The sequence below is a fragment of the Hakea prostrata genome, chromosome 8 (assembly GCF_041222555.1).
Source record: "Hakea prostrata isolate BN-2017 chromosome 8, UWA_Hpros_2, whole genome shotgun sequence".
Lineage (NCBI taxonomy): Eukaryota > Viridiplantae > Streptophyta > Magnoliopsida > Proteales > Proteaceae > Hakea > Hakea prostrata.
In genome coordinates this window covers 1753772-1780576 of record NC_142607.1, presented here as the reverse complement: position 1 = coordinate 1780576, position 26805 = coordinate 1753772, and the positions used below count along the sequence as shown (strand labels likewise).

General features: G+C 38.8%; 1 protein-coding gene across 3 annotated transcripts in view; it reads left to right on the top strand.

The window, feature by feature from the left end:
* LOC149006186 (DEAD/DEAH box helicase) overlaps positions 1-26805 on the top strand; it is a 93149-nt gene that overhangs the window by 43465 nt on the left and 22879 nt on the right. For all 3 annotated transcript variants that reach the window (XM_089166221.1, XM_089166220.1, XM_089166219.1), the window contains 4 exons: positions 628-752; positions 1503-1642; positions 2186-2256; positions 7861-8022. In XM_089166221.1, coding sequence (XP_089022347.1) covers positions 628-752; positions 1503-1642; positions 2186-2256; positions 7861-8022 — 498 coding nt within the window. The remainder of the gene's footprint in view (positions 1-627; positions 753-1502; positions 1643-2185; positions 2257-7860; positions 8023-26805) is intronic.

Here is a 26805-nt window from a genome sequence, read left to right as displayed (position 1 = left end):
CAAAAATTTGAGATTTTGCTGATATATCAGTCGATTCGGCAATATTTTGCAATGCCGAATATCGCCGCGTGTTTCAGTTTGCTGTTCTGAATTTTGGCAAAAAGTTGTTCCATGGGGTTAACATAATGAGCTGGTCTATTTTAATTTTTTAGGATATCTGATGGCTCAGTTTTTAGGTTCCACCCTTGCCAACAGCTTCTGGTGGTTTTGACCAAAATTTGAACTATAAACATCAGTCATCCCAAATACTTTCCTCCTGGACAAGGTTCAGGGCATTTTATACTAAAACTTTACTTGTAATGATTGGTAGCTTTATTTTCATTTCTTTCTTATTAATGAAAACACTAATTCATTGGTATGGGAAAAGGGGCCTGGATGATGATAAAATAATATTTGCAGATCTTGCAACACCTACACATAAACTTGGTGCTTTTATATTGACCAAGAACTTCCCTGTCCTTTAGGATGAATTAGAAAAGAAGAAAGAATTGTATTTGAAATATTTTCATTTTCAGATATGATAAAATCTTTTTACTTTCTTGTTTTGGTTTTCATGCTTATCACTCTAAAAGATGTTTTCACTTGCACATGCTGCCCCGTATAAATTCTTTTTGGGCTTTATTGCAGAGGTTTGGTGTCAAACAGAAGGAGAAGATTGCTTCATTTAAAACTTCAGTCGATGTTCTCACTCTATCTGCAACCCCTATACCACGAACCCTTTACTTGGCGTTGACTGGATTTCGCGATGCAAGGTATTTGCTGTGTTGCTTGTCATGCATTTTAATGTGTGATTTTATGTTTCTTTGACTGTGATGTTATCAATGGGACAAGCCTGCTGCTGCAGATATAAATTTTCAAAACTTCATCTGTGGTTTAAATATCTGTGAAATCTTGAATTTTTTTTTTGGGAGGTTCTTTTATATCAGCAATTTCCAAAAATGTTAGACATTTTCAATGTTGATTTAATTTCATCAGCCATTAACTGGTAATTTATTTATATTGCTGACTCTATACATCCATGTTGATGATTTTGCTGTTTTATATTCTTCAGTAATTACAAGTCTTTTACATGACGATTCCAAACCCCAACTGCGACGTTTAATAAAGTTTTGAACTTGTGTGTATCCTTTCTGTACACGAACGTACAGGATGGTTTCTATTTCTTGTCCCCTCTTTCTTCATTAATTTTTTGTGGTGTCATTGAGAAATTTAAGATTGAAGGATCTTTCAGATTTCTTTTTGGAATTGATTTCTATCTAGTATTGAATGGGACTTTCTAAACTGAGATTAGAATTTCACAGTAGATGAATATTATTGGCATATCGGAAATGTTAAGCTATAGTATCTCTGGTCTGTATGAGGGACTTAACTATTGGGCATGTGCTTATGAAAAGTGCAATATGGTACAACAGTAACCCCAAGATACCCAAGATGACAGTACAGCTGAGTTGTTACTTGTGAATTTTGAAGCACCCCTAACCATTAGTCTGCTTTTATTTCAGTTTAATTTCTACACCACCTCCGGAAAGAGTTCCCATAAAAACTCGTCTTTCAGCATACAGTGATGAAAAGGTCTTGTCTGCAATCAAGTTTGAGCTGGATCGTGGTGGACAAGTTTTCTATGTTTTGCCTCGTATTAAAGGTTTTCTCCATGTGCACATTTATGCTTGTTAGATTTAAGATTATTCTCCAGTTGGAAGTCATTTTCAGACACATCACTCATTATATGTTGCTTACCAACTTTCTGGACTTCCAAACGAGTGAAGTTCAGATTTCATCTTATTTGGGAAATATATGCTGTGAGACAAAGTTGAAAAGCATGAAATAGTAGAGTATGCAAAGTTCAAGTATTAAGAATCCCAAGAAATTCAGAATAGGCCATGGCCTGTTGGAGTACTGAGAGACTTGTACTACAACTTGCTACATAACCATCACAATCTACAAACGTGAGCTGGTGGTGGTTCTGGTCAGTACTTGTGGTTCTAATACTATTTCCCTGTATTTTTCTGATTTTCCTTTCACTTTTAATGCCGAGGGAATATTATTTTGAAACTTCTATCAATTGTCGGTAATACTTGGAATCCTTATGTATCTTTTTCCATTCTGAATGGGTTTTACAGATGTATTGGTACAATCATTTTATGTCTCAATTTATTTCAATTTTTCCAATATTCAAATTTCACAGGCCTCGAAGAAGTGTTTCAATTTCTTGAGCAGTCATTCCCAAATGTTGAAATAGCCATTGCACATGGAAAGGTAGCTTCATCTCAGTTCAAGAGTGGATTTTTGGTTTCTCTAGGCAATACAAACAGCATAGCAGTGTGTAAAGTTGAGTGAAAAATCTGAACCATTGGCAAGCACTGGTGTATCTTTTTGTGTCCACTTACATGAAACATCCTAATAATGTAATATTTGCAAAAAAGTCTTGCTAAAATCACTATTTATTGTGAAATGATGTGACCAGTTATGGCACTGTAATTAATAAAGAAGAAAGAGGAGAAGAGAAGGAGAATAATGTGACTGAAACTCTCGGGGAGTCCACCTCCCCATACATGTCATATAAAAGGGCAACCAAAACCCCAGATACCCTTCTCAGTATTAGCACTAGCACTTATATTGAGACTAAAGGTCTTGCAGCTGATGTGAACACAAGGACCCACCTGTCCAAAACCGTCAGTGGCCCCCCTTGGGATGGATCCAAGAAGCCTCCATAGGCTGGTTGAACCCTCTATGAGAGATATTTTGGGCACTTTGGCAGTGGTTGGAGTCATGTGGTGATAAGAGTGGAAGGAATATGGCTCTAGAAGGGTGGGGAATTCTGACGGGGGGGGTTTGGGAGAGATGGAAATTAGGGTGATGTTCTAGAATTGTTTGATTGCCCTGAAACCAAGCTCACTCCAGGATCCTCTTTCTTGAGAATCAAATTGTCTTCTAGGATTGTAATGACCTTCGGTGTAGGGTTCTTGTAACCATACTAGCGATAGTATAATATTTCGTTTCGTTTTGCCATTTTGACATTCAAGATGAGGTCCCCTGGTATATGCTTTTTGCGGATGATATTGTGTTGATTGATGAGACCCAAGTGGGGATTAATACCAAATTAGAATCATGGAGAGTAGCTTTGGAATCAAAAGGCTTTAAACTTAGTAGATCGAAAACAGAATATCTAGTTTGTAACTTTAGTCATGATCGGGCAGATGATGAGGTGGTGATACTTGACGATAAAGAGATTCCTCAGAGTGATTGTTTTAGGTACCTAGGTTCAATCATAAGTAAAATAGGTGATTTAGAGGATGAGGTTTCCCAAAGAATTAAAATAGGGTGGATGAAGTGGAGAGGTGCGTCCGGGGTCTTATGTGATCGGCGTATTTCATTAAAGCTTAAAGGAAAATTTAATAGGACCGTTGTTCGACCAGCTATGATGTACGGTGCAAAGTGTTGGGCTGTTAAAAAGAATCATATAGATAAACTCAGTGTAGCAGAAATGAGGATGCTAAGATGGATGAGTGGCAAAACTAGGATGGATAAGATAAGAAACGATCATATTAGAGTTGGTCTAGGAGTTGCTCCCATAAGTGATAAGCTTAAAGAAAGTCATTTGAGGTGGCACGACCACGTTCAACGGAGACCTATAAATGCTCATGTTTGGAGAAGTGATATAATCCATATTGAAGGAACTAGAAGAGCTAGGGGTAGACCTAAGATAACCTTAGGAGAAGTGGTGAGAAAGGATATGTATAGCTTAGGCCTTGTATCTAGCATGGCCTCGAACATAACTGATTGGAGGGCAAGAATCCATGTAGCCGACCCCATTTAGTTGGGACAAGGCTTATTGTTGTTGTTGTTGTTGTTGTTTGCCATTTTGACCTCGTCGAAATGAAATTTTTTTGGCAAAATCTTTTGATACTCAATTTCGGTGGGTTTTAGGTGTTCTTTTGGCTTGATTTTCCATGTACAACCTAACACAATGGAAGTGTTATTTTTGCTTAAAATCTAACCCAAAGTGGTGTTCTTGAACGACACTTGCCTAGCTGTATACGGACAAAATTGAAAGTGTAGAACATGCATTTTCACAAATGTAATATTGTTATTATGCAAGAGAAGCACACAAATTTTCATTAAAATGCAACAACAAATACAAGAATAAGTACAAGAACAAGTAGAATTCAATATATAAGTAGGAGTGTAGAACTAAGTAGTCATTTAAAAATTACTACGAATGATGTATAACAATAAATGAATGTACAAGGTATGTCCACAATAACAAATATACACAATAAATGAGACCTATTGTAATCTAATAAAAGCTGTTGGGTTGGTTTAGATCCATCCCTTGAGTCATGGGGTACTTTGAATTTGAGCATAAGCACGCCATGACATGATGTGGACAAAGTTCTATGTAGTCCTTCACACCTTCTATAGGTAGCATAATCAACATAAAGTAGATATCCTACCCTAGGGAATGTGTTGTGCGGCTACGGACTGTAACTTGGTCGTGGAACTAGCTGTGCTAATCCTGATGGATATCTAAAGATGGAGTCCATAAATTATGCATTGGATCCATATCCATACCCATAGGCAGATATGCTATTGGAATCAGCAAATGAACCACCATATGCTCCACCATATCCATGTCTGTAGCCATAAGCCCTATATGGTATAACCCCTTAGAGTTCAAAATTTCACCGAAATTTTCGAGATCTCCGAAATTTTGTTGAAATATTGCAACTTTTAATTCCAATGCCCATTTTGTTTCGACATGGTCGAAACTATCGAATTTTGGCAAAATTTTGTGGAATTTAATACTATGATACAATAGATAGAAGATAGGGTTAGGTTAGGGTTAGAATGGGTTTCCGCCAGGTTGATAGGTCTAGGGTTTTAGGCTTTCAAGCTTTACACCTTACTGTAATTTCAGTTTCAGATCTGAACTTTATAGCTTAGGGTTTTGAAATTTAGGGTTTGTTAGGAACTAAGGCCTCTAGGGTTTGGTTCAAGCTAGGGTTAAGGTTGAGTGACTCTTAGGGTTAGTTGAATCTAATGCTAGAAGGGTTTAAGGTTTGAATGAATGGTTGTGGAGAATTAGGAATTTGAAAATTCTAGATGTAATTTGCAGAATTTTTAAGGTTTTAGGTGAAGGAATGGGGTGGGTTGGGATTGAGTGAGTGTAAGGGGATGGGGAAGCTAATCCTAAAAGGGTGAAGGAATTGGGGTTAGGGGTTTAGGAGATATAGGTGATCTAGGAGCTTAGGTTAACATTAATTCTGGTTTTTTTGGTTTTTTGGAAAATTCTAAGCTGCCGCAGGTTGTAGAAGAAGGAAAGAAGAAGAAAGGATAAGGGGGAGGGACTGTAACTATAAGGTTTGGGGCTAGGGAGGGTACAGGTTTAACTAAATATTGAAGGGGAGGGATCCTAAAGCTGCCGCAGGGTTGGATAGGGTTGAGGGAGGGATGCTAGAATTGCATAAAACTAGGGTTTGAGGGGAGGGGAAGGAAGCAAGAGGCGAGGGAAGAAGGGGGAACAGGGCTGGGATGGGTGTGTGTGTGGGGGGGGGGGCAGGTGAGGTTTGTACTTGGGAAGCGCTTAGGGCTGCTGCACTTTGAAGAAGAATCCTGGAATTGAGGTAGAAGTGGAAACAATCACTCTTGAAGTTGCTGCAGGCCTTCCTTAAGAAACCTACGACCCCTCTTGCCTCCAACACTCAATCAATTTTATTATTCAATTCAACTTGATGGTTACAGAGTATGAAGGCTTATTTATAGCCTCTAAAACATAATAGGCCTCAACTTAAGAAATCAACTTGGGACTCTTAACTTGGAATCCAATATTAACTTAAACTCCTAATACTTTAAGTCACAGAAGGAATCTTCATAACTTACTCTAGAGAGTTCTAATTTGAATTTTAAGAGTAGATGTTGGTTCCTTGCAAGGCGTAGGACAACCCTAATGGACTCCTTCACAAACTAGGAATCCGACCTTAATAAGGAATCTTCAATAACTTATAAATTAAGGACTCAGTTTAAATTTTGAAAAGAAAGAAAAAAAAAAAAGCGTAGATATAGGGTCCACTAGCATGATGGATCCAATGAAACCTTAACTTGGACTGCATGAAAATTTCAAAAAATAACCAAAATACCCCTAGTGGAATCAATAGTTTGGGGAGCAACCCTAGGCCCTATGCTTTCCCTGGAAATGGTTTACATCGCCGGGTTTAGGGAAAAGAAAAAAGAAAGCCAAGGGGGATAGGGAGGGGAAGAACAACAAATTGTTGGTCACCTATTTAGAAGGCCTGGGGTGGAGGATGGAAGAATGGAGGCAGACCAGCAACTCTGCCAACTGAATTCTGTCAATCATAAACCCTAAAAAGTTCTATGTATCCTCGAAAGTCGAAACTGCATTGTTTGAAGCATAGGCTGTCTATTTATAGCCTTTACTGCTGGCTCCTAACCATACATAACGTAAAAAATAGAATTCAAATAGGACTTCTAACTTAAATGAGGCTTTTACTTTAACTAGGGCTTCTACTTATCTCATCCTAGACTGACTCAAACAACAATTCAAAAACAGATTTGGACTCCTAACAGGCTCCTATTTACAAATAGGCCCAGCTAGGACCGAGTAGGATTCCCAAAACTACTAAAATACACCTGGTATTGAATCATGCTTCTATGCTGCCGGGCAGCAAGCCTAGTTTTTCTTTCAGGCCTTGGGACTCTTCTTGGGGTGGGTGTAGTGACCTACCCCAAAATTCAAATAGCCACCAAAAGTCAATTAAGACCAATCTCCAAAAAGGAACTGACTTCAAATCAATTCAAGATGCAAATCTCTAATAACCAAAATATCGATGAGAGAGTAACCCCAAAAAATTCAAAAATCTGATACTTGTGCCATAAACAATTTGTAACCTTGATGTTGGAACCAATCATGAAAAGCAGAGAGCTAGTCCTTTTGTTGAATGATGAACTAGTATATAAAAAGAGCCCAATGCACAGCTCAGAGTGCTGCACCCCTTCAAACTGGAACCTTGAAAAAGCGCAAGCTAGAGAGCCTTGAAAGACCACAAATCCTTGACTGAGAACCAAGAAGTGAACATGGTCCTAGGATATTGAGTAACAATACCTAAGAACCCTGCTTTGCTATCATTTAAGTAAGAAAAGGAAAAAGAAGAAAAGAGTAGAGGAGAGAAGGAGAATAACGTGACTGAGACTCTTGGGAAGTCCAGCTATTGGAATGGAGCTCCCAACATCAACACAAACAACAACCAACATAACCTTGTCCCAACTTAGCGGGTCATCTACATGGATCCTAGAGGAGGAAGAAGCAAGAAAAAAATTGTGAGTATAAAAAAAGACATCGCATAGAATGCAGGACAACTAGGGGATCTTCTGTAACTGTGAACAGCTTCAATACAACTAAACGTTTAACTCAAGGTATCAATTAGGATTTAGCAAAGGGAAGGCATAAAAAATCAAACCCCAAGATATCCTTCTTGGTGGCCCTAGCAATAATGTTGAGACCACGTCTTGTAATAGGTACTATTGCAGATGTGCTGCATCATTGGCTGGAATGGTTATCATGTTGTTATTCCTTATAACATAACACGATGAATATTGCTTCTGCTATAATAGGTTATGCTTATCATTTGGTACTCCCCTTTCACAAGGTTTGTGATGTCCTACACTTAGATGGAATCTTCCTGAAGCTTTTTTTTTATATGATCAACTATCGACTTTGATCTGTTCCATTCTTTATCATTTCATCATATACATCTTCTATGTCATATTGGATCACTGATTTTAAATAAAATCTAAATTTCACTAAGTATATTGTTTATGTGAATTTTGTCTCCTTTCTCGCAGCAATACTCAAAGCAGCTTGAAGAAACTATGGAAAACTTTGCTCAAGGAGAAATCAAGATCCTCATATGCACAAATATTGTTGAAAGTGGGCTTGACATTCAGAATGCCAACACTATAATAATTCAAGATGTTCAGCAATTTGGATTAGCACAACTATATCAGGTACCGATATAGTCATTGTTTCTTTCTTTCTTTTCAATAGGTTATTTAATTTGAGCAAATCTGTGCAATTTGGAAGAAGGGTGTGAGTTGCTGGTAAAACTGCACGAGGATGTGATCAGTTACGAGAAGTGATCTGCAAACCCCAAGAATGTTTTTGTAGTGTTGTTTGTCATCTTCCCTAGAAATGTTGAATTCATCTGTCAGTCTGTAGTTGAACAGATACTGAACATGTCTTCTATTGGGAAACGTAGGCTGAAACCTGTTCTCCTGTTGGGATAATCCTTTCAGGGATATATTCATGACATAAAAAGGAGATTAGTGATAACATAGAAGATGTTGGAAATAATGGTGCAAAAAAAGGGGGGGGGGATATTTAGCACTTGCTGCCATGTTTCTTGGCGGTGGTCCTGATTTCTAACAACTTAAGTTAGTCATCGTGTAGATTTGGTGTCTTGAATTGTATGCCGAGATTGATGACCATGACATGCTTTTTTTTTTGGGATCAATAAATAAATTCATTAGCAAAGAAAAGAGAGGTGGAGGGAAAGGAAATAAAGGTGAAACCAAGGGCAAGCCCAAGCAAAAGCAAGGGAACCGAAAAAGCCTCAACAGGCGGTACCCAGCCAAATAACAAAGCTACAGAGCACTAGGCAAGAGTGACTTGCCTTATTTACTTTGATTTCTAATATAAAAAAAGAGAATTAGGGAAAATAATATGTGACTGAATATGGAAGTAAAGGTATCCTTTTAATGTAGCCTCAATTGCGTGATGGCCAAGTAACCCAGATCTGTAACAAAACCAGCTCAACAACAACGATAAGCCTTGTCCCAACCAAACAAGGTTGGCTACATCAATTTTGCCCTTCCAATCAGCTCTGTTTGAGGCCATACTAGATGCAAGGCATGACCTATACATATCTTTTCTCACCACTTTTCTCACCACTTTTCTCAAGGTTGTCTTAGGTCTGCCCCTAGTTCTTCTAATTTTTCAATTTGGATTAAATTGCTTCTCAATACAAAGGCATTTACAGGCCTTTATTGAACATGGCTGTGTCACCTTAAACGACTTTCTTGTAGCTTATCATTTATCGGAGCTACTCCTAAACCAACTCTTACATAATTATTCTTTATCCTTCATAGTTTTGCAACTCATCCATCTTATCATCATCGTACTGAGTTTTTCTATAAGATGCTTCTCTTGACCCTAACACTATGTACCTTACATTATAGTTGGTCATACAATGAACCTATAGAATTTTCTTTTGAGCTTTTGAGGAATATGTCAATCACACAAGACCCTGGATGCACCTCTCCACTCCATCCATTCTATTTTAATTCTTTGCGAAACATCATCATCTATATCACCTTTTTTATTTATGATTGAGCCAAGGTAAATAGAGTAATCACTTTGTGGAATCTTTCTCATTTTGTTTCACCACCTCATCATCTATCCAATCACAACCAAAGTTACACTATACATATTATGTTTTTGTCTACTTAGTTTAAAAAACTCCGCCAGTGTTTTGCTGCCGGTCCAAGCTCGGGTAAAGGAGGGTTGGTGCGTTAGGTCGGTAGCTGGCACTGGAAAAATTCTAGCCAAACCCTTTTCATGGATTCGACCTTATATGATAAAAGCTATGTTAGGGTGTTTCTCGACAAAAGAAGCGACGCACTACACTATGTCCCGGGTGTAGTGATAAGTGGGCAAGGGTTAGCTAGGGCGTCCCCTGTAAGCAACACATCGCATCGGCGCCCGGATGCGGTGATAAGTAGGCAAGGGTTCCCGTGCTGTGGACAAGTGCGGGTAAAGAAGCTAGTCCAAAAATGTAGGATTAGATTGGCATCTTGGAACATAGAATCTTTAACTAGTAACAACTTAGAATTGATAGATGTTATGAGGAAAAGAAGGATTAATGTAGTTTGCATTCAAGAGACTAGATGGAAGGGTAAAAAAGCCAAAGAGTTGGATGACTTTAAGCTTTGGTATACTGGGGATAAAACAAATAAAAATGGAGTAGGTATAATTGTGGATAAAGATTTAAAAAATGATGTGGTGGATGTTAAAAGAGTGGGTGATAGGATCATTACTATCAAGCTTGTAATGGAGAAAGAGGTCGTAAATATAATTTGTGCATATGCACCTTAAGTAGGATTGGATGAAAGTCAAAAGCTAGAATTTTGGGAGAATATAGATGGATTAATGCAAGGAATTCGTCAAGGAGAAAAGATTATCATAGGAGGTGATCTAAATGGACATATTGGAAAAGATCAAAGAGGCTATAAGAGTGTATATGGAGGGTATGGTTTTGGAGAGAGGAATGAGGAAGGGACTTCAATTTTAGATTTTGCTCTTGCTTTTGATCTATCTATTATAAATACTTATTTCAAAAAGAGAGATGAGAATTTAATTACCTTCAAAAGTGGACATCATAGACGCCAAATAGATTTCTTCCTTATTAGAAGGACTGGTAGATTGTTGTGCAAGGATTGCAAGGTGATACCGAGGGAAAGCTTAACTGCACAACATAGACTTGTGGTCTTGGATATATGCTTAACCCCAAAAACACATAAAAGGTCCAAGGTTAACTATCCCAGGATAAGATGGTGGAACTTGAAAGGGGAGTGCTCAGAATCCTTCGTCAATGAAGTAGTCAAAAAAGGAAAGTGGGATTTTAAGGGGGATACCAATGCGATGTGGAATGAGATGGCTATGTGAATCAAGAAGGTGGCTAAAGATGTCCTAGGTGAATCAAAAGGAAAGCTCCATTCTTATAGGGAGACTTGGTGGTGGGATAGTGAGGTTCAAGCTGCCATTAGGAATAAGAAAGCTAGTTTTAAGACGTGGCAAAGAACTAAGGATGTTGAGGATCTTCAAAGGTATAGGTTAGATAGAAATGAAGCTAAGAGAATTGTGGGAAAAACAAGGGAAAAGAAGTATAAAGAGTTATACAATAATTTGGCAACAAAGGAAGGGGAAAAATCTATTTATAAGATACCTAAGATGAGGGATAGGAAGAGTAGAGATCATGACCATGTTTGATGTATTAAAAATGGAGATGGTAAATTATTGGTATGTGAGAGGACATTAAGAAGAGATGGGAAATATATTTCTTTAGTCTACTAAATGAGCATACTTCAAGCACTTATGACTCGAACGATTACACCTTTCACCAAGGCACCAATCTTCGAACTTATATACGTAGAATTTCGATGTCTGAAGTAAAAAAAAAAGCATTAAGGAGGATGAAACTCGGCAAGACACAAGGTCATGATGGAATCCCAATAGAAGTATGGAAGAGCTTGGGAACCCATGGACTAGTTTGATTGACTAAGTTGTTTAATAAGAGCACAGGGAAAATGCCAGATGAATGGAGGAGAAGAATCATGGTTCCAATTTACAAAAATAAAGGAGGTATTCAAAGCTGTAATAACTATAAGGGCATTAAATTGATGAGCCATACTATGAAATTTTGGGAGAGAATAATTGAAACCCGTTTGAGACACTTAACTACAATTACTGAGAACCAATTTGGGTTTATGCCGAGAAGATCTACAACGGAGGCTATTTACTTAATTAGGAGACTAATGGAAAGGTATAGAGAATGCAGGAAAGACCTTCATATGGTATTTATTGACCTAGAAAAAGCTTATGATAGAGTTCCTAGAGTGTTAATTTGGCAAGTACTAGAGAAAAGAAGTGTTGCAAGTAAATATGTAGATATAGTTAATGATATGTATGATGGTTCGGTCACAAGTGTAAGAACAGTGGGGGGTCAAAGTAATGAATTCCCAATTACAGTTGGGCTACATCAAGGATCAACTTTAAGCCCATATTTATTTGCACTTGTTGGTAATACTCCATATATATCAATATTGTTTAATTGACGGGGGAAAGATTCCTTACCTGGATTCGCTTTCCCTTTTATGAAGTATTCGCAGTGGAAGTCTAGATCCACGTTCTCGTTCAACCACCAAAGTTCTACCGGGGTGATTCCACAATCACTAGGAAAGGGAATGATATCCACAACCCAAATGCCGTGGATTAATGGAATGAAGATCAAAAGCGAGGAAAGGAAAAAAGCTTCCTTGGCCTGCGATTCTAGGGAGAGAGAGAGAGAGATGGAGCCGCCGTTTCTCAGAGATAAATCTCGTGCGAATGAATCACACACTTACTAATGCGGTGGTTACAAATATATAACCTATATTCTATAATCGCCCTAATTGTGAGTTTCCAGATTTGCCCTTGGGCATTTAATTTATTAATCATATTAATAAATTCCAACAGCTCCCACTTGCACAAGGGCAATTGTTAATTTCTCAATGTGTCCCAGACACACATGTATATCCCAGATATACACATTCAATCTCTCTGCTATATATCCCAGATACATAGACCTCTTGTGTCCCAGACACACATGTATATCCCAGATATACATATATATTGATCTCTTTGCTATGAATCCTAGATACATAGACCATCTGTGTCCCAGACACTAACATCCAAAAGTCATACTGGCAAAATGGGTTGTGCGACCGGTGATATACCTGCACGCGTGAGCCCCAAACTAGAAACCTTCCCAGAAGGCCAGAATGGCACATCACTCATAGAAACAAATCAAATAAGCATTAGTATAACACAGTGTCCTAGGTTTATTCAAACTCACCAGACTAAAGGTATCTCGATCCCCTCGAGAGATGACCTTCTTGTCCTTAAAATGTTCACTAAGTGATATCTCAACTGTATATGTTTGGTCTTCCCATGATACTTGGGGTCCTTGACATAGCTAAGAGTCGTGCACTGACACTATGCCATAAGAGACAAGGGCAGCCTCTTTGGATGTCATCACAATCCCCGGCGTATGTTCGAAGGAATCTCCTCAACCAAACAGCCTCTTGAACCGCGTGTTGAGCATGCCACATACGCACTCGCCTTCCATGGTCGAGAGGGATATACAAGCCCAACCGCCTTCTTGCTACACCACGAAATGGCCCCGTCATTTAGCAAGAAAGCATATCAGAGGTTGATTTGAGCTCATCGATGTCTCCACCCGATCGGCATCACTATAGCCAACTAACCGCAAATCCAATCCTGGGTAACACAACATGTAGTTACTCGTTCCTCTCGAGATATCTCAATATCCTCTTAAGCTGCTTTCCAGTGCTCTATGTCCGGGTTTGATTGGTACCGACTAACCAAACCCACTTGCATAACAAATATCCGGCCTAGTACACATCATAGCGTACATAAGGCTACCCATCGCACCGGAATATGGAACTCTTTCCATCTTGGTTTTCTCCTCTGGAGTCTTAGGACCCATATCAAGGCTCAAATGCAAACCCTTCTCCTTTGGAGTATCAATTGGTTTGCGGTTGTGCATCTCGTATCTCGTCAAGACATTGTCAATATAGGTCTCTTGAGATAAACCCGGTAATCTCTTTTGCCTATTTCGACAATCTTGACACCAAGCACATAGCTTGCTTCACCCATGTCCTTTATATCAAATACGGAGGACAACCATTTCTTAATGGTTTCCAATAGCTCCTTGCTATTGCTAGCCATAAGTATGTCATCTACGTACAAGTGTCGGAATGACATAATTATTATCGAGATCTCTTGGTGTAAACACGGTGGTCTTCCTCAAGCATGGAAAAACCATTTTCCATCATAGCTTGGTGGAAGCGCACATTCCATTGTCTAGATGCTTGCTTTAAGCCATATATGGACTTTTTAAGCTTGCACACTTTGCGCTCAAGTCCATGTGCTTCAAAGCCTTGAGGTTGATCCATATAGATCTCTTCCTCAAGTTCTCCATTGAGAAAAGCAGTTTTTACATCCATTTGATAAAGCTCCAAGTCCAACTGAGCAACAATGGCTAGTATGAGGCTAATTGAGGCAAACCTAACCACAGGGGAAAAAGTTTCCTCATAATCAACGCCCTCTCGTTGGGTGTAGCCCTTAGCCACTAAACGAGCCTTGAATCTCTCAATAGATCCATCCGCCTTTCTTTTGATCTTGAGAACCCACTTGTTCCCAATTGCCTTTCGGCCTGGCGGCAAGTCAACCAAGTCCCAGACATAATTAACTTTCATCGACTCCAACTCTTCCTTTATTGCTTTCAACCATTCATTTGAGCTTGACCCCGCAAAAGCTTCCTGCACGCTCTTTGGTTAATGCTCATCGACTGAAGTCATCTCACAGTCGATCTCTTCCGGAGTTACCATGTAGGCTTCATCCTCTATGTCGAAACGTCGACGAGGAACTAGCCCGCGCCCACGACAGCGCAAGTGCATGTCAGATCGCTCACCGTCTAAGGTAGCTCTCACATCTGCACTCCCACTCCCACTAGGATCTTCTGGATGAACCCCAGGTTCATTATCCAAAATCTGAATCCCTTGAGTGACAAGGCCACTATCTTGTATCTCAAAGAATTCCGATGATTCTTTGTTAACTCTTGAAAGAGATGGAAAATCATTCTCCAAGAATGTTGCATCCCTAGACTCAAGTTCCGTTCTCCTCTCATTCTCATCTAGTCCAATGAAGACATGGCCCTTTGAGGGTTCAGAATATCTCACAAAGATACACTTTCTTGCTCTGGGTCCAAGCTTTCCATATTGGTGAGAAGTAGAGTGAACATATGCTGCACATCCCCATGCGCGCAAGTAACTCAAATCTGGCTTCCTTCCGGTCCACAACTCATATGGTGTGGAAGGAACCGATTTGGTTGGAACTCTGTTGAGGATATAGGCCGCAGTCAGCAAAGCATCTCCCCAATAAGAGATGGGTAGATGTGCCTCGCGCCATCATGGATCTCACCATGTCTAGCAAGGTTCTATTCCTCCTCTCAAGCAACCCCATTTTCTTTGTGGAGTCCCCTGTAATAGTAAGTTGTCTAGATATCCCCTTTTCATCACATAACCCTTTGAACATATCGGAGAGATACTCTCTACCTCTATCCGTTCTAAGAGTTTTAATCTTTTTATCTAACTGATTCTCAACGAAGCTCATGAATTTCTTAAAACATTCAAGAGCTTCTGACTTATGAGAAATTAGATAAATGTGACCATACCGTGTATAGTCATCTATGAATGTGATGAAATAAGCCTGTCCTTTTCTAGTATGCACATTCATGGGTCCACACACATCTGAATGGATAAGTTCTAAAGGAAGAGAGGCTCTCAAAGCCTTTTTAAATGGTTTTCTAGTTGCTTTTCCTGCTAGACATGACTCACAGGTTGGCAAATCAGATAGTGAACCTTGGCCTAAGAGACCTTCTCTTGCCAATCTGTTCATCCTATCTAAGCCAATATGTCTTAGTTTAGCATGCCACAAATTATAATCGATACACAGTATCTTGGCAAACAAAAGCACTACTAGAATTAAATGAATAATCAATTGTATCCAATACAATGAAACCATTCAGAAGAAAACCATAACCATAAAACTGTATCACCCGAGATACAAAACCAAAGAATTGTTTTCAAATACAACTCTAAAACCATGTCTCATAAACCACTCTTGTTTTTGTTCCCACCTCTCGTTACTTTGCCTAGACCACCGAGGTTGAGCTCTCTCCTTTTTGCGCTTGAAGCTCGCACCCTTACTAGTGCTTGCTTCAGCAGCAACTACTTCAGTGTGAGGGACATCGGCCAACATCCGATCCTCCTCTAGCTCAAGGTGCTTGGCAGCTTGATCAAATGTCTTGACCTCATCAACATGAGTCAAGAAGATCTTCATATGCTCCCAAGTCTTTGGCAATGCACCGATGACTGTGGAGACTTGCTCCTCATCGGTCTTCCGGCGCCCACATGCGCTTAACTCACTAATCTTGTTAGACATGATGGTTATATGCTGCCTCATGGTGTGACCCTGGCGCATCTTATAACCGTCAAAGGTGAGTCCGAGCTGGCGGCCTCTTGTGGTGGAAGTCCCTCCATACTGGAACTTCACAGCCTCCCACAAAGACTTTGCAGTCCTATGCTTCTCATAACGAAGCATCAGGTCATCCCTCATGGAGCTCAGGATTGTAATCCTGGCTACCCGGTCTTTCCTCTTCCAAGCATTGTAAAGCTCAAGGTTCCCGCTATCTTTGTGCGGTGGTACCTTCCTCAGGTGGGGACATGGTCTAGTTTACGGTTTCCAGCATGTTCTATTCTTCTAGGAGATACTGCACCTTTCGGTGCCAAAGGTCATAATACCTCTCATTCGGTTTATCTCCTTTTGCGAAGTTAGCAACAATGCTCTTGGTAGCAGCCATTTATTCTAAAGACATTAGATACTAGGATGAGTTCAACTATTCTAGCATAAAACACAACTCGAGCAACAACAAATCACACTAGCATAGTCAACCTATGGGATAAGCATTTAAACCAAAAGAGATGCTAACAAACATTCAATCAAATTCTCATGCAAACCCACATAGACTTATACACTAGTTTCATTCTGTGCAAAAAACATGATTGATAAATCCAAAATAAAAAATAGTTTTATTAAAATAAAACATGCAATCATGTTAAAGCTATGAGGTGGTTCACACAGAACACTTCTACCTCATTAGCTCCCACTAGGCCCCAATAGGCCCTCAATGCCCAAACATCACACAGATTGTCGGGCCATTGGTGTCCAGTAAGTTAGAAACACATTCTGAATTGGACAGACCAATATCCAAAAAAATCCATCTCCCAGACGGACTGCCGTCTGCCAGACGGAATTCCGTCTGCCTTTTATGCCCAGACGGATGACCGTTTGCCCAGACGGAAATTCCGTCTGGCATTCTGTGACCAGACGGATGACCGTCTGCCCAGACGGAAAATCCGTCTGGCATTCTGTGACCAGAAAACGGCGTTTTTTCTGGAATTTTCATGAACGGAATTTTTCCAAAAAACGGTAAAACACGTTTTTTCACTCAAAAAATCATCCAAAAACACATGAAAAAAATCCAACAATAAATTTTAAACAAAAAATTATCATCATGGATTATCAATTCATGCAAATCTTCATTAGGGAAATTCACAAGGATCTCCCACTCGGATCCCAAACAAAAAATAAGGGTTTCCATAAAACCCTATCACTTCTCCCATGGGTTTCGTATTAAACCCTGGATTCTCCGTAAACCCTTGATCCTCCTATTGGATCCATACAATAAAATTAAACAATGGGGAGGAACAAAAAAACGTGGGAACCAATGGCTCTGATACCAATGTTGGTAATACTCCATATATATCAATATTGTTTAATTGACTGGGGAAAGATTCCTTACCTGGATTCGCTTTCCATTTTATGAAGTATTCGCAGCGGAAGTCTAGATCCACGTTCTCGTTCAACCACCAAAGCTCTACCGGGGTGATTCTACAATCACTAGGAAAGGGAATGATATCCACAACCCAAATGCCGTGGATTAATGGAATGAAGATCAAAAGCGAGGAAAGGAAAAAAGCTTCCTCGGCCTGCGATTCTAGGAGAGAGAGAGAGAGATGGAGGCGCCGTTTCTCAGAGATAAATCTCGTGCAAATGAATCACACACTTACTCACTAATGCGGTGGTTACAAATATATAACCTATATTCTGTAATCGCCCTAATTGTGAGTTTCCAGATTTGCCCTTGGGCATTTAATTTATTAATCATATTAATAAATTCCAACAGCACTTATAATGGATGAATTAACCAAAGACATTCAAGATGAGGTCCCATGGTGTAAGCTTTTTGTTGATGATATTGTGTTGATTGATGAGACTCAAGTGGGGATTAATACCAAATTAGAATCATGGAGAGTAGCTTTGGAATCAAAAGGCTTTAAACTAAGTAGATTGAAGACAGAATATCTAGTTTGTAACTTTAGTCATGATCGGGCAAACGATGAGGTGGTCATACTTGACGATAAGGAGATTCCTCAGAGTGATTGTTTTAGGTACTTAGGTTCAATCATAATCTCGCGACTTTTTATTTGGGACCTACTATGTGTGGTTTATAGTATGTTGGATGACTTGAGGTAGGCTAATATTAGTTTTTTTTATTATATAAGATATGATAGATTTATAATGAATTAGAGTAAATGAGATGTACACTAAAAATTTCACTTAAAATGCGTCAACCGCCTCAAAAGGGCCTTGGACGGCGCCTCGTTGACTCATCGCCTCAACTAGCCTAAACCGCCTCGCATCACCTCGTCGCCGTGACAACTATACTTTGGAGTTCCTGATGGTGTCTTGGTTGAGCTCTTGATTAGGTCCTTCAGGTTAGGATCCATCAAGTGCTGTGTTTTGGTACTGGAATCCTTTTGAATTGCGTTGAGGGCTTGCTTCTTCTTGATCTCTATTGTTAGGTTCAAGGGTAATAGTACAATCTTGACCTTTGTGCCTGAATTTACACTTGTTTTCCCTCCACGTGATGGTTAGATCGTTATCATACAGCCGAGGCATCCCTAAAGTAATGTCAATCAATCCCATGGATACGACATCACACCATATCTCCTCTAAGTAAGAATGGAGCCTGATAGGAACTAAACACTTATGAGTGACTTCTAATTCTTCACTGCCTACAAGGGAAACTCTATGGGGTTGGGGGTGCCTCTCAGTCTTAAAATTAGCTCTCTTTACAAATTCTTCAGACACCACTTTAATGCTACTACCACTATCAACAGTTACCAAAGCTTTGAGCTCACCCGAATAGACTCTATCGTAGAAGGGGCAACTCCTCCTCCAGTCTTCTTCTTCTAGCTCTGCTGAAAGAATATTGAGGGAGGGGCTGTTATAGAAGTCATCCATGATGCTGCTTACTGCTGGTTCTTGTAGCTCTAATACCATTGATGTAACCCAGGGTTTAGGGTTAGGTATCCTGGATCTTATAAAGTAGAACCAGCTCACGATTAAGGGCCTATGGTATTTCGGCCAAGGGTTTTAGAGGCCAATAATGCTGCTGGGATTTGTTATTTCAGATCTGAAATTTTATAGGATTTCAAATTTTGGATTTGAAACTCAAGTCCTAGGTGAACTAGGATTTAGCTAGGTTGGGTTTGAAGTGTCGGAAGGCATCCTGCAGTTCAGAGCTGGTAATATCTCTATTCTGTAGTTTAGGGACTGTTTAGAGGAGGTAGGGGCTGAGGTCTGAAGGTACGAGAAATTTCTGGAGTTTAAAATTTCTGCACTTCAAAAGGAAGATGATGAAGTGCAGAAATTTTCAAAACTCAAGAAAGAAGGCTGGTTTGGGCAAACAGAGGTTAGATCTTGGTTCAACAGGCTTGAGTGATTTTAAAGAGGGTATAATGGGGTGTTTTGGGGCTGGCACGAGGGAGTCCTAGTTGGGGTGGCATCTGAAAACGTGGGAAGAAGGAGATGGGTTGGCTTCTAGGGTTTGGGAAAGGGACTGGAGATGCTTAAAGGGGTTGGGAATGTCTTGGACTTGCTTATGAGTGGGTGCTTTGCTGGAATTCTGCCAATGTAAGCTTGAAGATGCTTGCTTACTTGAATTAATGCTGCTGGAATGCCTTGAAGAAGATGCGATTACCGCTAGAATTTCTAAACTTGAGATTTACTCTCCAGCCCGGCCGTAAGGGTTTTCTTCCCCATGGCCCACGCCTCTGTTAAAATCAAATCAACCAATCTGCTTTATTCAGAATTAAAAGGCTATTTATAGCCTGAATACAAGACTCTTTGACTTAACTCAAGATTCCTTAAGTGATAAGGATCCCATTATTGACTAACTACTGAACTTGGACTAACTAATAGGGAATTGGATTCAGGGTGGGTCTCCTTTATAGTTTAGGATACAACCACCTTACATAGACTCTTACTTAAATTAAACTCTTGGTAATTTAAACAAAATATGGACTCAACTAAAATAGAACTATTGTAAGATAAGGTTTCCTAAAGTTGAGGAACCCTCTCCTAACTCAACCCTAACTGAAATGGATTGTAACTCTTAAACTACTGACTCAAGCAGAAAAATGAAGATAGGTCCCTTACCACTTGGATCGAGGGGATTCAATCAAGACCCGTATTTAGCACCAAAAGGGGGTTTGGGAAATGACCAAAATACCCATAGGGTATTTGGCCAGCTTTAAATGCCTTGTTGGGTCTAGTTTTTTGGCCCAATTTCAGGGGAGCCCAACCCAGGATACATCACCTATCCAAAACAAGGGTAAGGCTGCGTACATTTGACCTTCCACAAACCCTCCTAAGTGTATTGCACTGGGTACAAAAACAAGCCTTTTCTCAACTAAATGGGGTTAGATACTTGGATCCTTGCCTTTCAATCAGCTTGAAGCCATACTAAATACAAGGCCTAAGTTACGCGTATCCTTAGTGGGGATGGGGCTAAAGAAAGAAGTATCAAATAGAAACCCAAGAAACTCATCATATACAGCCATAGAGTTTAGTATCTCAGCATCGATGGGTTCATCTTCTAAGTTAATAACATCCAACTTTTCTCTAATACATTATAGGGCAGCTTCAGTACATAGACCAGCAAGATCAGCACCAATATACCCATGTGTCCTTTCCTATTCTTTCCAAGTCAACCTGCATAAATGAACCATAGGTTTTGTTAGATTGACTAATTCAAAACAGAAACAGGTAGAGATGATTACAAGACATATACATTAAGAATCTAGCTTACATCCTCAGCTAACTTCATATTTCTGTATGGATACAAAGAACCTCAAGATGTCCAATTTCATCTGGAACACCAATGTCAATTTCCCTATTGAACCTTCCAAACTTGTGAAAAGGGCCAAGGTTTAAGTTAGTGTGAAGGTTATTTCATTTAGAATGACAGAAATTCCAGATCAGTTCTTGTATCTCCTAGGCAGGTTGAATAAGAATCTAAAAATTTGACAGACTCTCTCTCTCTCTCAAAATCTGTTTAAGGGGATTTCCTTTATCCTTTTGTCAGCAGCATCCCAAATTATAACATGACCAAAAAGATTTCAAAGGAGCACTTATGGCATGTGATGAGTGTTCTGTCACAAAGATGGAGATCAAAGATCTCACTGAACAGTGTGAAATAAACAGGGTGTTTGCATTACGCCTTGTTGAAGAAGTTAACAGCTTAAGGCTTGCAAACCGCAAGCTTGAAAGCGAGAAAGTAGAGTTAACAACAAATTTGCTTCGTGCCAAAGATCTCTTGGGCATGAACGAATCCGAGATTAGGACTTCATTTGTCAGTAAACATAAGAAAAGGACAAATGAGGCCCCAAAAGATAAGCCCCCCTCAGAAAAACAGATTATAGAAGCTCTTGAATCTCCCATCCAATAGTATATCAAATCAATTGAAGAAATGATGGTGAAGGTTAAAGAATTAATGTCAGCGGAAGATGGTGGACCCAGTTCGTCCAGTTCCACAAGATCAGATGGCCCGTAGAATATTTTCCAGAAGAAATGAGTACAATAGACGATTTAGAAGAATAATTATTGCCGAACTTGGAGATCTTTTCATTCCAAGATGGGTAAATAAGTATGGACAGATACTCGGATGAAGGTTCAAGAAAAATAAGAAAGCTGACTGTTTCCTGAGAAAGTATGAAAGGAAGTATGAAGAAAAGGTAACTAAAAAAGCTAAGAGGAGAAGCAGATCCCAAATCATGGAAATGATGGACGATCAGCCTCTGAAGTTCAACGAGACTATTGAAGAAATCATCAGTCTTGCATCAGAAGATTTTGGAGTAGGAACAGTAATTGTGTAAAGATCTTCCTGACGCCGTAATGACGTCATCAAAAGTTTGATATGCCAGTAGGATAAAGGAAATCCAGACTGAACGAATTAGCATTCAGATAAGATTCCCTTTTATCCTTTTATCTTTTAATAAGTTACTTTTTATATTTCTTTGAAATCCAATGTCTATATAAAGAACTTCAATGTTTAAGTAACATATAGAAGTTTTTGGAGTCAGAAAGTTTCTGAACTATTGTAAGCTTGTAATAGATAGTGAATGTTTATGAAGTACCTTATTCCAATATTGCACTCGTCTTGAGAAGGTCCAAGCGTAGGAAGACTGCGTCTTCTTCTATAAGTTCTTTTCTTTATTTCTTTTAAGATATGGGGTTGTAGTAGTGGAGTAATTATGTATTTCATGTCATTTGCATGCATTTTCGAGGTGGATAACTGTGGAACATGCCTACAGTCGTGCCTCTGTTCTTGGTGACGGCCACCACTGCATACATGTAGAAACCCCTGCATATTCCATTAATAATCCTAAATGAGTAGTTTCAGTAATATCCGAAACTAGGTGTATGCGCAGTTGAGTACAGGTTGAAAGAGACCCAACTCCAGTGCTACCTAGGATTGGTGAAACACTATTACGAAAGGTGATGTTAAATAATCCTAAGAACTATTCAGAAGTTCAGATGACTATTTATAACCCCGTGAAATAGTCGGTGAGGTGCTTGACGGTCTGAAAGTCTGTTTAAATCTGAAAGAATGAGTAGAGTTAAAGGACCCTATCTGATAAAGCTAGAGGAACAGGCTATGACAGTCAAGGACTGGGTAAAGGCCTCAGCAGAGCCGTGAAGGGCAGTGAGTGTAAGTCCCGTTGTGCCGGCGAAATTGCAGAGGTGCCAGATGAGTCTGTTGATGTAAGCCTCTCTTGGCCTAAAGAAACAAAACCATTAATTTGGTTGGGTTACTCCTCGAAAATTTCAAAATTTTAACCTGACCTCGCATATCATTATGGTATATTGCATCCATGCATTAGATCTCAAGAAGAGTTGAAATCTAGTTGAGAGTAAACAGAAATGCATTCCTTGGCCCAAAAGGAAATGCAGAAAGCATCCCTGCTTTGCAGTGCAACTTCCAGAGCGGGCTTGGCCATAAGTCTCGGTTGGTACGATGTAAGTATGCAGGAGCCCTGTAAGCCTTGTGTTTTGCGTCTGTTTATTTCAAATATACTGATTAAAATACTCTGAGAGTATAGGTCACATTTGCATATAGGTTTGCATAGTTCGATCCAGCGAACTTAAAATTTTCTGGAATACTCCCCTTTTTCTTTTGGTATCAAAGCTAACGTCAGCAACTTAAAAGCTCTGATACGTTCAGTCTGGATTTCCTTTATCCTACAGTCACATCAAACTTTTGATGACGTCATTACGGCGTCAGCAGCATCTTTGCAGTAGCATCTTTATGATGTCAGCAGCAACGTCAGCAGCATCTTTACACAATTACTGTTCCTACTTCAAAATTTTCTAAAGATTTTTCCTATAGTAGACTCATAACTGTTTGAGCCATTTGATTCATATCCACCTGATTTGTTTACAGAATTGGATCTTCCAGTAAATGGTCTAATACTCATTTTGAAAAATATGGACCAAATCTGAAAGTCTTATCTTGGGAATACTTAATAAAGTCACCTTTAGGTTTTACAATATTTTCAGTAACTTTCAACCTGTCCAAGGATGAATTCAAGTTTTCAATTTCAGCACTTGAAACAGTACTCGGTTGGCTAATCTTGGATTCTATCCTATCAAGCTTTTCCATGATAATCTTTAACATTTCTAGTTCAATGTTATTTTGAACTATGATAACTGTATCTGGAACTCCTGCTGCTTTGTATTTGGTTATACCCACATTTTCTTCAGGTAGGTCTCCCCAATACAATTCTTTTAATCTTTCTTTAATTCTCATATAGTTTACACTGCAAGATAAACTCATATCCCAAATAATTTTTTGGTTAAATTCTCAAGGATATCTATCTTTGTATCTATTAAAGACATTCTCTTCCTAAACTCTTCTGAATCTTGTTGCCTTTGAAGACTCATCTTTTGGGCTTCAGCTTCTAGTTTTTCCAGATTTGCTAGAGTTTGTCTTTCTATATCTTTAGGTTCTCTTAACCTTAATTGGTGGATCAATTCTCGTATTTCATCTTTGGAGAGAATCTTGGATAAATCAATGTTTAGGATTATTTTTCTATAATCTTCTATCTTATGATTTATGTAATCTAAATTTTTTAGACTCTGAGTATTATCTTTTTCTAAGTCAAGAGTCTGATTTATCTGTTTTAATATCTTATTTTTATCTCCTATGATATCGGCTATTTTATCTAGTGTATTTTGGATCTTACTCCAATTATCTTCTAAACTTATACTCATGCTAATAATTAAATCCATGAGAGAATTAATTATTTCTTGGATATCATCTAAATCTCTCACATATAGCCTATGCCTGAAATGGATAGACTGAAAATAACATCTGATCCTATATCTGTCTATAGTAGTGGTAATCTGCCCTACCTTATCTGAAACTTCCAAACCAAGATAGTCTAATCTTTTTAGATCAGTCATCATTATACCAATTTTTGGTATCTGTAATTTCATTATAATCTCCATATTCTAAGAGATAATAATCCGAATCTTCTTCGCTGAAATAAAAATCTTCACGACTTATTTCATGTCTATAACATATCTCATCAACAATCTCTTCGAATATCTTTAACATAAGAAACTGTTTTATCATGACAATGATTATGAAAGAAATATAATCAATCATTTTTTCCAAATAAATTGTCCTAAACATCTTTCAGGAGTTGAAAAGGTATACTTCCATCCTGCAAATATATATCTTTGCACATAAGTATCTAAATCAAAATGAATATTTTGATAATTATCTAGACATTTTTCGAAAATAATATCTTTTACTTCATCAGGAAGCTTATGTAAATCTGAATCTTTGCTATAAATTATAAATGTACAAAAAAACTTATAATAATCTTTCATAAAGCTTGTCTGTAAGCCAAATTCACCATAAATGGCTAATCTATCTATAAGCATGAAAAACATTTGATAAATGTAATACATCAAATAAGCTGAGGGCTTGTTTCATGTCGTAATTATGCAATGCAAAACTACTACTTACACAGTCAACGAAATCGTAACTGTTCTGATACCAAAAGAAAAAGGGGAGTATTCTAGAAAATTTTAAGTTCGCTGGATCGAACTATGCAAACCTATATGCAAATGTGACCTATACTCTAAAGAAAAAAGGGAGTATTCCAGAAAATTTTAAGTTCGCTGGATCGAACTATGCAAACCTATATACAAATGTGACCTATACTCTCAGAGTATTTTAATCAGTATATTTGAAATAAACAGACGCAAAACACAAGGCCTACAGGGCTCCTGCATACTTACATCGTACCAACCGAGACTTATGGCCAAGCCCGCTCTGGAAGTTGCCATGCAAAGCAGGGATGCTTTCTGCATTTCCTTTTGGGCCAAGGAATGCATTTCTGTTTACTCTCAACTAGATTTCAACTCTTCTTGAGATCTAATGCATGGATGCAATATACTAGAATGATATGCGAGGTTAGGTTAAAAATTTGAAATTTTCGAGGAGTAACTCAACCAAATTAATGGTTTTGTTTCTTTAGGCCAAGAGAGGCTTACATCAACAGACTCATCTGGCACCTCTGCAATTTCGCCGGCACAACGGGACTTACACTCACTGTCCATCACGGCTCTGCTGAGGCCTTTACCCAGTCCTTGACTATCATAGCCTGTTCCTCTGGCTTTATCAGATAGGGTCCTTTAACTCTACTCATTCTTTAAGATTTAAACAGACTTTCAGACCGTCAAGCACCTCACCGACTATTTCACGGGGTTATAAACAGTCATCTGAACTTCTGAATAATTCTTAGGATTATTTAACATCAGCTTTCGTAACAGTGTTTCACCAATCCTAGGTAGCACTGGAGTTGGGTCTTTTTCAACCTGTACTCAACTGCGCATACATCTAGTTTCGGTTATTATTGAAACTACTCATCTAGTATTATTAATGGAATATGCAGGTGTTTTTACATGTATGCAGTGGTGGCCGTCACCAAGAACAGAGGCAATACTGTAGGCATGTTCCACGGTTATCCACCTCAAAAATGCATGCAGATGACATGAAATACATAATTACTCCACTACTACAACCCCATATCTTAAAAGAAATAAAGAAAAGAACTTACAGAAGAAGACGCAGTCTTCCTACGCTTGGACCTTCTCAAGACGAGTGCAATATTGGAATAAGGTACTTCATAAACATTCATTATCTATTACAAGCTTACAATAGTTCAGAAACTTTCTGACTCCAAAAACTTTTATATGTTACTTAAACATTGAAGTTCTTTATATAGACATCGGATTTCAAAGAAATATAAAAAGTAACTTATTAAAAGATAAAAGGATAAAAGGGAATCTTATCTGAACGCTGATTCGTTCAGTCTGGATTTCCTTTATCCTACAGTCACATCAAACTTTGATTTCTTTCACAGTGCGTATCTCGATTCTTAAACAACCTCTCCCGTCGAGTCATCAGCTTCGCTCCTTTATTCGTACATCTCTTTCTCGAATGGAAATATCCAAATAGTCAAGGTAGGAAACCGCGAAGAATAGCGTAGCATATTGTTCCATGGAGTCAAGTACACAAAGGAATCAACTCTACTTCTCAGATGCGGACTTACAAAGGCTAGGCCCACTGATTTTGCCTTCAACTTGTCGCCTTAAGCTTCCTGCTAATAATAGATACCAGCTTGCTTACTGGAAATCTATCCGTCAATGTGTCTCTTAAACAAAGCAATAACATCATCCCTTCCCTGAGCGCATTCCTACCCGAGAATGAAAGAAGAAAGAGGGCTTTGACCGCTGCGTGGGCACGCTCTATTCAATTCAGAAAATAGGGGGGTAGTGAAATAACATAGGTTTATAATCAATGTGCCAATTTGAATGTCAAAGCTGAAAAAGAGAAGAGCAAAAGATGGCATGGAGGTCTCGACGAGCATTCCCCAGCGTCGGCGAGGTAAATCAACCTCTCTTTA